The sequence below is a fragment of the Fusarium odoratissimum genome, assembly GCF_000260195.1.
Source record: "Fusarium odoratissimum NRRL 54006 unplaced genomic scaffold supercont1.3, whole genome shotgun sequence".
Classification (NCBI taxonomy): domain Eukaryota; kingdom Fungi; phylum Ascomycota; class Sordariomycetes; order Hypocreales; family Nectriaceae; genus Fusarium; species Fusarium odoratissimum.
Window position 1 is genome coordinate 222119 of NW_022158689.1, and position 12621 is coordinate 234739.

Here is a 12621-nt window from a genome sequence, read left to right on the forward strand (position 1 = left end):
GTCGTAGTGGTATCAGCCTCAGTGGTCGTCGTGGTATCAGCCTCAGTGGTCGTAGTGGTACCATCCTCAGTGGTCGTAGTGGTATCAGCCTCAGTTGTTGTTGTCGTATCGGCCTCAGTTGTTGTTGTCGTATCAGCTTCGGTCGTTGTCGTTGTTGGTTCCGCTGTGGTGGTGGTGGTCTCGGCCTCCTGAACAGTAACGATAAAGGTGCCCGAGACGGTTCCTGAAGCTGGAATGGTCGATGTGGTACTGGTCGCTACATTCGCTGCGACCGTAGTTGTCGTCGTGACATAGTTGACAATGATGGGCTGGTTGCAATCCGTGCAGGCTTGGGCGTTGATCATAAGACCTGAGTCGAAAGACCTGTCTCCGTCATCGCAAATAGCAATCACTACCTGATGTGCCCCCGCCGTCGTCTGGATTCCAAATAGCAGGGGTGGTGAAGAATCATCATATGAAGTGTCACTGTTGGGGGGTTGGATGGCGCTCAGATAGCTTGATGTTGCCGTCAGCCGGTCACCATTGGGATCGTTGGCATATTGGGTTCCATCAAGATATACACCAATAGGGTCGGGGTTTTCACTGCAGCATGTTAGCTGCCTCAACGAATAAGTTGTTTCTCAAGTAGTGTGTACTTACAAATCTTCCGAAGAAGCCAAAATGAGCTGGATTAGCAGGCCGTTATATCCGGGTGAGATAACGAGATCGACAGTCAGCAAAGAGCCATCGAAGGTATTAGAACCGCAGTAGGTCGCCGATCCTGCCGCTCCATTGGCGACTTGGGTATTCCCCCCTGGAGCAGCGCCTGATGCAGAGCCGGATGTAAAGATTCCACCGCTCCCAATACCGAATGGACCGTTGGTGAATGTTCCTGAGGCATCTGTGGCACCTTGATACGAAGCCGAGGTGATGACCACGCCAGTGCCAGAGAAGACAGCGTTGGCCAATGCGTTTGCATCGTTGCTCGGCGTAATGTTGATACCGACACAAGGAGAGGCGAGCAGCCAGAGGGCCAAAAGGTTTACCCGCTGCATCATTGTGAACGATGTCACAAGAGATTCCAAAGGGGGCTTGGCATTCGATGGCCAAGTAGTACGGCAGGGGCATATCATAATATATTTCTCGCCCTCTAAAGAATTCCAAACCGCTGGCCCTGTTTACCCCTGAAACTAGGCCATCGGAATTCTGTTTGATTTGTGGCGTTTGAAGTATGATGATCGTACTCACTAGCAAGCACTAGACCATCTCCTTGAGGGCGGGTGTGCTTGGTGGGTCACAGTGACGTGACAGCTAGCCAGTATATTTATTACCTAGTATTTGCTGAGCGATTGGCAACAAGGCTTGTCTTAGAAGCCTACCCTCCCTTGAGGAGATAGTTCAGCTACATTCGATAGTCTTGGTACCTGAGTGGGGCTCCACTGCCTACCTAGTTAGCTCAGTAATTCCAGATGTGTTGTATTGTATGGCCACTATTAGTAAAATTGCTGTCATTGAGAGGAGCCTTATTTTTTTCTCTATTAGACTACTAAAGGTGGCAGCCAAATTGGCTTCTCATCCTATTATCTAGTGTGGTTAGTGCGCTTAAATAAGTCAACTTACGGAAACGATAAGCAAGCGAGACAGATAAGTGGGCGAGATAAAATTCTCAACCTTGCACAACATACCAATTAAAATTAACTGCTAGACTCATTCCCAGAAGCCCCAATACCTTGGCATTAAAGACATGCACATGCCCTTTGAATCATGACTCCAGAACCATCAAGCAGGCCTGAAAGCCCTCCACTCTCAGAATCAGACGACGCACCTCTCCTCTCTCGCAGCCCCTCACCACAATCCCCTCAACCCCCAAAACCACCCGTATCATGGTCCTCCCTCCCAAACAAAGGCCAACTCGCCGTGATCCTCCTCGCGCGTCTCGCGGAACCCCTCAGCGAGCGCTCCCTGGCTTCATATCTCTTCTTTCAGCTCCAATGGTTCAATCCCGATATTGATCCTTCGGAAATTCCGAAGCAGATGGGTTACATCACTGCTACGTTTGCTGCGGCTCAGTGTCTTACGTCTATGTGGTGGGGAAGGGCGGCTGATCATCCGAGGCTAGGGAGGAAGAGGGTTTTGTTAATTGGACTTGGGGGCTCGTCCTTGTCGGCCTTGGGGATGGGATTTTCGAGATCGCTTGGCGTGGCCTTCCTTTTTCGGTTTTGTGCGGGTGCGTTGAATGGTAATATCGGGGTTCTGAGGACCATGGTTTCTGAAATTGTTCCTGAGAAGCGGTGAGCAGAATGTCCTTATTTCGAACGTTCTGTAAGCCGATGCTAATTTCTGCAGGCATAAAACGCGAGCCTTTCTCCTATTGCCGATGTGCTTCAACGTCGGAGTCATCATCGGACCTCTGCTGACAGGTTTCATGGCTGACCCCGTTCACACTCTTCCTAGCATCTTTGGCCCAGGTTCTCTATTTGGCGGAGAGAATGGCGTGCAATGGCTCGAAAGATTCCCCTATGCACTTCCAAACCTCTTCTGCTTCTCGATCTTGATGTCAGCGTTCTTTCTGGTCATTCTTGGCCTCGATGAAACGCATTCGCATCTCCGACATCGACCGGATCCTGGACGCAGACTCGGAAAACTTCTCCTACGAATCATCCTTCGACGGAAGAAGAATGACCATCTTTACAGCTCCATCGATATTGAGGATCCGTCTGAGGAGTTGATGGATCATGACGCCGACCAAGAATTCGGGGAAAGTTCAAGACCAGCTAAGGCATACAGCAAGACTCGTCCTCCGTTTCGAGATGTGCTGACAAAGAACGTCTGTCTCAACATGCTACAGCGCTTTCTACAATCACTTCACGTCTCGGCATTCAACTCCATCTTATTCAGTCTTTTGCCCACTCCTAAAGCAGACTCTACCGATTTCCATCTGCCTTTCCGCTTCACCGGTGGTCTAGGCTTGTCAAGCGAGAGAATGGGCTTAGCCAACACAATCATCGGGACTATCGGCATCCCGCTTCAGCTCTTTATATACCCCAGACTCATCGGCAAACTGGGCGTAAAGGCTTCATACAGTGCTTTTCTTCCATTGAGCATTATTGCATACTTCCTCCTCCCATACCTAGTTCTTCTGCCAGATAATAACGCTCTGGTATGGACTTGCCTATCTGCAGTTCTGAGTCTACAGGTACTGTCTCGAACGTTTGTGAACCCTGCTACTATGATGCTTGTCAATGACTCGGCGCCAAGTCCAAATTTGTTGGGCACGGTGCATGGTTTGGCATCGAGTATCTCGAGTGCTGCTCGGATTATGGGACCTACGGTCGGTGGAACGTTGCTTGGATGGGGTCTTGCTCATAATCTTGTGGGATTGCCTTTATGGGTGTTGACGATTTTGGCATTGGCAAACTGGGTTATTCTGTGGTGGATTGATGATGTGAACATGTCTGAATGAGGTGCATGTACACCAATTGGTGATGAGGTCAGGGGTTGGATTCACTGCCTTGGATGAGAAATGTATCTCGTTTGGCATGAGTTTACGGTTCTGATCATCATTACTATAATTCGGCGATGCAAGTGTATAGAATCTTATATGGAAGTCTAATAAATAGGACCTCCATTCTCATTATTGGTGACTACCTCTGTCCCTAGCCAATGATCATCGTCAGGAAGTTAGCCTTCCCGAAGCTATGGATGAATAGTGACCCTCCAATATGAGCTAGGATCTTGAGTATCCAGAATGAGTTTCATTGATAATCCGGGCGATTCTTCCCTTGTCAAAGACTTCAACTCAAAGCTCTTCTCGAGCCCTCTCTTTGCCAATAATCGCAGTGTATGCTCCCATACCATGGCTCTCAAGCATCCGAATCCTCATCACTATCCTCCTCCACAACAAGATCAATGACCAACGCCGCCTTATCATTCAACTTATCAAGCTGAAACCCCACCGCAAGCGCATCAGTGGCGTCATGTATACAACCCGCAACATCGAGGCCAACATCATGCTCTTTGAGTGCAAGACAAATCACTCTGAAATGCTCATGATGCACATCCTCATCGCCACCTCCGTCAAAGATGAGCACAGCGTTGCGGTGGATGAGACAGAAATCTTCTTGCACACCGGGATATTTCTTGATGGCTGCTAGTTTGGCGGGCGTGCAGGATGAGCTGGCGACGAGGCGGGTGAAGATCCGCGCGTTGAGGAGGGCATTGACGGATGAGGGTGATTTAGGAGTGAAGATTATTACGTTAGGAGGGAGTGCTGGTGTTTCTGAAGGACGGTTCTGTGTCGTCATTTTGAAGTTGTAACCCAGGTGTTAGCGGCAGGGGGTTTGAGACGCAGAAAAAAAGTGAACGAGAGCAAATTTGGGTTAAGACACGATGAGTCATCTAGTTTAGGGTAGGTTGATGCGCAACAGTTGATAGTAAGAGAGCGTCAGTATGCAGCGAAATGAACGGCAACTAGTTTCTCAAGACGAGAGCATATATCTCTGTCCCGAAGATAAATTTGTGATTACTGGCAGTACGTAGGAGAGTCGTTATCAACAGACGCCAATTGGTTGCCTCGACTTCTACCGTCGAGGGAAAGATGGCACTTTTTACGCCAGCCAGTTGCCAGCCAAATCAAGTCAATTACCTGAGCACATGCAATTAAAATTACAATTTCTGTGAATTATATCAGGTCAATTGAGATAGTATTTATCAGACAATAAGTCTGTAGAGTATACACATCCTCATCGAGTCATACTCACGATGCGGCAGTGCTCAGGCTTATCCGATTATCCTTATCGGACCAATTAAAGCAAATTGACGGGAGGCAGCTGAAGCTTATCGGTGCAATGAACCTTGACGAAATTGAGGCGCAAGTCAGAATACGTGAGGCGTAGGGACCAAAAGAACAGCCAGAACGGTCCCGAATATGCAAAGAAAATGCGCCTGAACCGTTATTGCATGAGACTATTGACGCTCAGCGCGGCCCTTGTCCAGATTCTGATCGCTGCAAGGTTCCATTTCGCGGCGCATTGCAAGCGCTTGACTAAGACACGGGGTAGTTAAACGCTAAAATTAGGCGATTTTCATGCATTTCTACGGCGGCTGACTGACTTCTACGAACTGTTAATTATTCTCATCAAATTTAGGATTGAGAACCAGAACTCTAATATCGAAATGACTGTCTTTCAGCGGCAGTTTCTGAACTACTCAATCTTAAATACAGTTCCCTCAGACATCCCGGACAATGGAGAGCCAACAGCCCTATGAGCATGAAGGCGGTGTTGGTTTTACCCCAGACATTCCTGACGACGGTCTGACTGCGCCCCCAACATGACTCACTTCCCCTGTCAAGGCATATTCGGTGCATTCCAGACAGAGTGTAGCAAACAAACTCACCTTCAACTCTCAGCCCTACATACCGTGTGACTCACGCGGTAGCATTTTCATCTTTATATAAGCCGCCTATCTGCCCCCAAGTACTTATCGGATCTTCATCAGTAATCATCATGGAAAAGGTACGCAAGACTTTCTTCGACCCTTTGGCTACGTCAAAGGGTCGGATAGCGGGACTACTACAAAATCTGCCTGTTGGCTCTGCACATCCTTTCAGCCCCGAGGGCATATTATTATGTCGAACGAAGAATGGCATCGAAGAGATTGATATCTCGAATTACAGTCAAGACTACTTTTTCAACTCCGTTGACTTGGGAGAGATGGGGGAGATTTTACTGAGACGGATGAAGGGGTTTAGGGAACATCTTGGTAAGAATACAAAACACTCCCTGAACCTGACTGATGCTGACAATTGATAGCCGTGTTTGATGACTTTCAGATCATGCAAGCTCCAGCGGCTACCTTCAAGATTCCCACAGTATCAGGACAAATCACCATCCTAGCAGTATCAGAACGCACTCCCACGTACTACGATTTCTGCTTCGCAGATCAAGACTGCAACACTTGCTGCTGGACAGAACGAACGACCTTTTCTGGAATCAAGCACAGCGGCGATCTTCTCAACCAGCAGGATCTTCTGGACTATGTGAGGATAGACAATGATACGCTGACAGAAAAGCCTATCTGTGTTTTTATCTCCGGATATACAAAGACGCAGATCACGAGGTTCTTAGGATCGCACCCCGCACTGATGGTTGCGGATCACGTTGACAAGGTAAGTCGCTGTTTGACGTAAATCTCTGTTTATTGTGCTGATGGGAGTAGATATTGTACATCATTCCTGTTCCTTTGGACAAGGCGACTATTGGAGATGCTACCATTTGCTGCCCTTTGGTCATCAAGCGTGACGAGGATTCCATCATTTGCTCTATTCTTCCCAAGGCGACAACGGATAGGAACATGATGTGCGACAGCAAGAAGCTCATCAGCCCTTGCTTCCCTGAAGCCATCAACAGCGCGGACTTCAATGTCTCTGAACCTCTGCCTGCTGTAACTGCGGAGGAGAAGAAGATTGAGAAGATGGATGAAGTGGAAAGTGAAGTACAGGTTTCGGACAAAAGACGTGCGATCTTGACCACCAACTCTTCAAATCTTCCCTCTTTCCTGGCTGCTTCTGACGCACAAGTCATTCGCTTCAGCACTGGTATCGATTTCATATCTTCAGATGCAAACAAGACGGAACAGGACAATTCAGCGGTTGTTCTTCCCTGCATCTTCGGATCTCAACTCCAAGGTCCTATGCTCTTGTCCACCGGAAGTACACCTTCCAACGTTCCCTTCAAGGACGAGAAGGCACTTTGCGCTTACTACGACCAACTGGAGAGTATAGTGGTGGTCGTCGATGAGCGCATGACTGATAACGCGCGAAATTTGGCCTCCGGTCTACGGATGAATACCTTGTTCATCGTGCAGATCAAGACCAAGGAGAAGCATGAGACCGAAGAGGAAGTCTCAGCTGTGCTGAGTTCGGCGAATATCAATGCTGTTACGGCACTTGCGGGACCTCAGTCTTTGATAGTGGCTAACATTGGAGAGAAGTTCTACTTCTATCGTGGTTTGGCGAATCACAAGATCTTGGATACGACCAAGTTAAACTTTGGAGAGGATATAACCGAGATCATCACGTCGAACAGTGTGGAATCTTTGTTGGCGCCAAAGATTCCTAGACTGGTCAATCTCAGTGATGCCAACACTATTTATCTGCCCTACTCAGCCCAAGTTGTTCGTCCCCGGGATTTATCCCAGATCTTCGAGGGTCTCAGCATCGCCGAGATCAACACCATGCACGACGACATCACCGCCGCAGTTCCCCAACTCCAAGCCCTGCTCAGCCAAAAGGATCTCCAACAACTCTCCAAGCAACTCGTCGACACGCTCTCCTCCAAGATCGACAAGAAGATGGCCCCTCTTCGCAGCGAGTACATAGCCTTCGTCACCAGTAACCTCCGCACCGATGATCAAGCCATTCTTAACAAGAAGAGCAAGATGCTCGGTGACATGCGAAAGGTAAACAAGGAGTTGCAGACTGCCCTTGAGCCTGTTATCACTAGCCTTGCGAACATGATTTCTGTTCAGACGACGTCGAAGAGAACGCATGATATGAAGAGACTTGTGAGACAGGCGCAGATCCAGAATAATGTTGAGGCAACCAAGTCGATGACGTTTGAGAGTCTGACGGGATTGTTGGAGAAGCATGCTGAGGAGATGGGAGTTATGTTGTTGAATATTGAGACGGTGCCTTATAAGCAGATGCTGGCGAAGCTGAAGGGCACTACCATTGATGCCAAGTACGTTTACGATACACACCCGCTTGAGACCTCGATTGCTAATATTACTAGGCCCTGCTGTGCTCTTGATGATCGAATTCTTCATCTTGATGGCTTCGACGCCGGTATCATCATGGAACAATCCCAAAGCCAACACGCCGGCCCTCTCGTCAGCCAAGCTGGTCCCAACCATCCCATCCTCGCCCTTCCCTACCTCAGCCAACAGCGCGGTATCGGCTCAATGCTAGCATGGGTATGCTGGGATGAATTCGTCAACCTCAAGAGTCCATACACAATTCGCTGGATGGAGAAGTGCAACGAATCACACATCGCCGCGCTGAGAATCATGATGAGAGATACACTTAGCCAAGCTGTTGCTTCAAGGGAGTATAACTTTGAAGCGGGCAGTCCTGAGATTGGCCATCTGATGAGTTCCTTGCTCATGGCGGCTATGTCGAAGCTTGCTGCGATGAGAACGAGTGCTCCTGTGGTGTTGGATAAGGCTGAGGATACGGTTACGAGGTTGATGAGAGGACTTTTCGGTAATCTCATGACGATCGCTGGATCGGGGGTTAGGCCTTTGAGTATGGTTTGGCAGCTCTTTGGGCTGAATCCCCAGTACGATGTTCCTGTCACAGACGCTGATTGGGTTTGGTACGAGAATGTGGTCGAGCTGTATCCCTACACTGGCTGGCCTTTGAAGACGTTCAACGACAATCTTCTCAAGCTTCTTGACAAGATCATCGTACGGGTCATTACCAAGAACGAGAACGTTGCTGAGATCAAGCAGAGCAAGGCCTATAATATGGTGCACTTCTGCAAGCTTCGAAACATCCAGCTCGAGCACTGCCGTACCATTATCACTGCCTTCGAACGAATGCTCACCACGGATGGTATGGACGTCGCAGCTATCGCGGGACGACTTCAAGACAACATCCCCAGTGAGCTTGAGAAGCAGACTAAGGGCTACACTAGGATGATGCGATATCTCGGGCATCTTGCCAGAGGCGGCGCAAGACGTCCTACAGACGATCTTGTTTACGGCAACGTGTACACCAAGCGCTCAGCTGCGTTCAGGGAACTAAAGATCACGGTCGCTTTAGCATGCCAAGACAAGAATTGGGATGTCGCAAAGCAGAATTGCCAGGCTGTTCTTGACTTGCATAAGGAGATTGCTGCCAGGTGGCAGATTCAGCCTGAGCAGCTCAAGGTGCAGAACATCCACTACTACCGCGAACTCATCGATGCAGACGTTTCAGACGATGCTGAACAAGAGGTCAAGAACCGCACGAGGAAGATCGTCGGACGAATCATGGATGATGCAGAGAAGAAGCGTATTCCCTGGCAAGTTGGCAATGATGCAGCCAAGAATAACGTCGAACCCCTCGACGAACAGTTCCTCGAGCAAGTCCTCACCGGAATACGCCCTGAAACTGAGACCAAGGCTGTAGTCGAAGTTGCCAAGGAAGAACCTGTTGATGAAGGGTTTGCAGCGTACAAGAGTTCTTTGGCGCCCAAGTTTGTTTCTACGATGGAGAAGGCTCTTTCGGCAGAGGATGTCTGCGCGATAACTAAGATTCCTGAGTCTTCGATGAGGGTGTTCATTAAGGCGCTTAACCCTGAGTTTGAGTGGGATGATTTGGCGCAGCAGTTCAAGGTTGTGATATTGAGTTTGTTGCGGGAACGTTCGGGGAGAATTGAAAGCAGACCTGCTGCCAGGATGTTGAGATTACGATGAGCTTCACGGGCAATGGATAGGTAATGATGGGGTTGAGACTTGATCTCGTTTTATTGGTCTTTGGTTTTACAAGTAAAATCAGGCTTTCTTTGTTATAGCTCGCTCTAATGAAATGATGTCTTCTAAAGTTTCTCTGCTCGGGAGTTCCTAATGGTCTTGTCTACTATGTTCATCGCTCGGAGACATTCTTCGTCTCTAAATCGTGGTGCAATGATTTGAATTGCGGTTGGTGCTCCGTCTGTAGCCTCTGGAATGTCTGATATCGATTAGCTACATTGTAATAGTGTTTGATCGGAGAACTTACAATCAGGATCGAACGGGGCCTTGGCCTTAACGTGTTCGGAGTCTTCAAACTTGGATGAGTTACCGAAGGGAATAATACCAGCAGGGAACTAATATCTTGTCAGCAGGTCCCAGTTTCTAATATACAATGATGACAACTTACATCCAAGACATTCCACATAAGAGTGTAAATGGGAACACCATATGTATCATGAGGAATAGCCGTGGTAGCAGCTCCAGGAGCAAGAATAACATCAAGCTTGTTATCCCGATACGTCTCCTGCCAAGCCTTAAGGTACTCAAAGCGAGCCTCATTCAGCCGAGATATCTTCGCAGAAATCTCCAGATCCGGAGGAACAGGGAAGTTTCCGTTGGCAAAGGGATGAACAGCGATGGCCACAGAGTTAACAAGTGGCTCGCCGATCTCACGGGATACGGTATCAAGATCAGGGCCCATAATGCTAAATAATTGGAATCCGATCCTTGCTCCAAGACCGGCGTTACGCTTGGGATCTTGGGAAAGATGAACGAGCTTATGGCCTGCTTTCTCGAGTGTAGAGGCAGCCTTTGCCAAAGCGCGTCGAACTGGTGGGTGAAGAGGATACTCAGGGTCTTCAGCCATGACACCAATGGTAAGCTTCTTATCCTCGTCGCCAAGCTCTCTCCAAGGAACATCAACAACAGTGGGGTCATAATTCCAAGGCCGTTGAGCAAGGGTGATCTTCATGAACAACTCAAGATCTTCGATGGAATTGGCCATGGGTCCACCGACTGGTGCAACACCAGGGAGATGATCCTTAGGGAAAGGATATTCTGATTGGCCCCCGAAGGGAACGCGTTCAGAAGTGGGTTTAAAACCGTAGATACCGCAGCATAAGGAGGGAATGCGGATGGAGCCGGCGATGTCGCTGCCGACGCCGAGAGGAGATCCCCTGAAGGCGACTAGAGCGCCTTCGCCACCAGTTGAACCACCTGCTGTGAGGCTGGTGTTGTGAGGGTTGAGGGTTCTTCCGAAGATGTTGTTCTCCGAATCTGCTGTCTAGACACTGTCAGAGAGCACAGCCAGTGTAGTATGTGGTATATAGCTTACCATCATTGTCTGGGGCAGGTTTGTCTTGCAGTACAAAACAGCTCCAGCGTCGAGCAACAAGTCAACAAGCGCAGAGTTGTGGTCAGGAATTGGTTGACGAAGAAACTCAACGTATCCGACGGTGGCATGGTGGCCTTTTACACGATATGAGTCCTGTTCTGTCAGTAGAGTTTCTGACGTTGGAGTTGCTGGTGTATACCTTGAGACTAATAGGCAACCCGTGGAGTGGACCAGCCAGCTTTCCAGTTGTCTTTAGTTGCTCATCAAGCTCTTTAGCTCTCTGGATACCCTCCTTGAACATAATCTCCGTCAAACACGATGTCTTCTTCTGTCAGTACTAGTTCCAACGGATGTCTTGGACGTACATACCAATTGTTGAGCGAGACTTGCACGCTTGGAAAACGCCACGGTAACTTCCTCTGAGGTGAGTTCCTGAGAATGTATCTTGCTCAACAACTCAGCAGCAGTATACCGCTCCGTGATAACAATCTCCTTCTCCGTAAGAAGTCCAGACCTATGAACGGCCTTTGACTCAATAAGCTTACTACCATTACCATCTCCAGTATTCTTCAGTCCCTGGAGTTGTTTCTCTGGGAGGAGCCATTCTGTCGGTACAGCATCACGCTGCTTCTCGCGGTGCTGGGCAGCAATGGTCTTCCAGTTGGTAGTAGTAGCAGGCATGGTGAATGATGTGAGGATGATGAGATTTTGCTGGACAGAGTGTTTTTGGTCTTCGCATTGTTTTATTAATGAGGAAAGACCAGGCGACGGAATTCCGGAGGTCTAGATCCTCTAATCTCCCCCACAATGCGGATAGACTACCCCATACTGCAAGCCGAGATAGCGTCGCCGCGAGATTTGGACGGGGTTGTTTTAGCTCCGCGGCGCATGTAATACCTCAATTTGGCAGTTGGAGCCGCCAACGTGTCGGCAAATGCATGCGGCATGGAAACGGGGTCTGATCTGCATTGTCATCTGCAGTATCATCGGTATCATTTCCGTAGCAGTCACCGTATCAATCAGCGTATCAAACAAAAATTGATTCGTAAAGATAAAAGATGCCATGGTCTTCCAAATCAAGTATACTAGGTTTCCACAAGATCAGATCTGAGATCTAACACTCCCTGCCCCTGGTCCATCTCCTTCGGAATGTCTTCACACGTTCCATCCCCCGGAAATGACTTCTCGCCTTCCGACACGGGCATTCCTGCAATGCGCATGCCGCATCTAGAGCTCATCTACCGCATCTAGAGCTCATCTACCGCATCGTTGCCGAGATGGACAAAGAGGGGGTTACCGAGATTGCAGGCATCGACGGCACCTCCAAGAGCAGAGTTGTCCTCCCCATCCAAGGAGGCCAAGTCAATGGCCCTCAGATAAAGGGAATCATCGTTGACAAGAGTGGTGCCGACTGGGCCGAAGTCATTAACCCCAATAAGGTGAATACTATGTATAAAAGAAAAGCTTATCGTTGATTAGCTAGCTAACAGGGGTATAGTCTCTTGTTCGGTTAAATGCCATGTACACGCTGCGGACTCATGATAACGTACATATCCTTGTTAAAGCACAGGGCATCTATCGTACTGGACCTGGAGTGGAGGAGCAGGTGGGAGAGCGGGATACCGTTACGCAAGATGAGATGGAGTATTTTACGCATATTAAGTTTGAGGCCCCTGGTGATAGTTCCTACGGCTGGTTGAACAGCGTTGTTGCTATTGGGGTCATGATCATGTCGGAGGGGAGACCAGTTATTGACTGTTATCGGTTGACTAATTTTCCTGGAAAGAGAGCTGCAAACTTGTAGATGGATA

At 48.8% G+C, this 12621-nt stretch overlaps 6 protein-coding genes across 6 annotated transcripts in view; 3 read left to right on the forward strand and 3 right to left on the reverse strand.

The window, feature by feature from the left end:
- FOIG_02471 (uncharacterized protein) overlaps nt 1–1037 on the reverse strand; it is a gene marked incomplete at both ends in the record, with an annotated part of 3378 nt that extends 2341 nt beyond the window's left edge. The window contains 2 exons of the mRNA XM_031199781.1: nt 62–582; nt 640–1037. Coding sequence (XP_031069549.1) covers nt 62–582; nt 640–1037 — 919 coding nt within the window. The remainder of the gene's footprint in view (nt 1–61; nt 583–639) is intronic.
- A 706-nt stretch (nt 1038–1743) lies between these two features.
- Nucleotides 1744–4322, forward strand: FOIG_02472 (uncharacterized protein; the record flags this gene model as incomplete). The annotated part of the gene is made up of 2 exons (XM_031199782.1): nt 1744–2270; nt 2326–4322. The coding sequence occupies 2 exons, from the start codon at nt 1744–1746 to the stop codon at nt 3440–3442; spliced, it is 1644 nt and encodes a 547-aa protein (XP_031069550.1). The 3' UTR covers nt 3443–4322.
- On the reverse strand, nt 3722–4283 carry FOIG_02473 (uncharacterized protein; the record flags this gene model as incomplete). The annotated part of the gene is made up of 1 exon (XM_031199783.1): nt 3722–4283. The coding sequence occupies one exon, from the start codon at nt 4281–4283 to the stop codon at nt 3843–3845; it is 441 nt and encodes a 146-aa protein (XP_031069551.1). The 3' UTR covers nt 3722–3842.
- A 1163-nt stretch (nt 4323–5485) lies between the features above and the next one.
- FOIG_02474 (uncharacterized protein) lies at nt 5486–9487 on the forward strand (the record flags this gene model as incomplete). Its single annotated transcript, XM_031199784.1, has 4 exons — nt 5486–5742; nt 5793–6148; nt 6199–7721; nt 7773–9487. Coding segments are annotated over 4 exons (3802 nt in total), but the record flags the coding sequence as incomplete, so codon positions are not given.
- Nucleotides 9488–9560: 73 nt separating this feature from the next.
- On the reverse strand, nt 9561–11491 carry FOIG_02475 (uncharacterized protein; the record flags this gene model as incomplete). Its single annotated transcript, XM_031199785.1, has 6 exons — nt 9561–9694; nt 9743–9830; nt 9884–10759; nt 10811–10963; nt 11010–11132; nt 11180–11491. The coding sequence occupies 6 exons, from the start codon at nt 11489–11491 to the stop codon at nt 9561–9563; spliced, it is 1686 nt and encodes a 561-aa protein (XP_031069553.1).
- A 596-nt stretch (nt 11492–12087) lies between these two features.
- On the forward strand, nt 12088–12614 carry FOIG_02476 (uncharacterized protein; the record flags this gene model as incomplete). Its single annotated transcript, XM_031199786.1, has 2 exons — nt 12088–12249; nt 12309–12614. The coding sequence occupies 2 exons, from the start codon at nt 12088–12090 to the stop codon at nt 12612–12614; spliced, it is 468 nt and encodes a 155-aa protein (XP_031069554.1).
- Between the last annotated feature and the right edge of the window lie 7 nt (nt 12615–12621).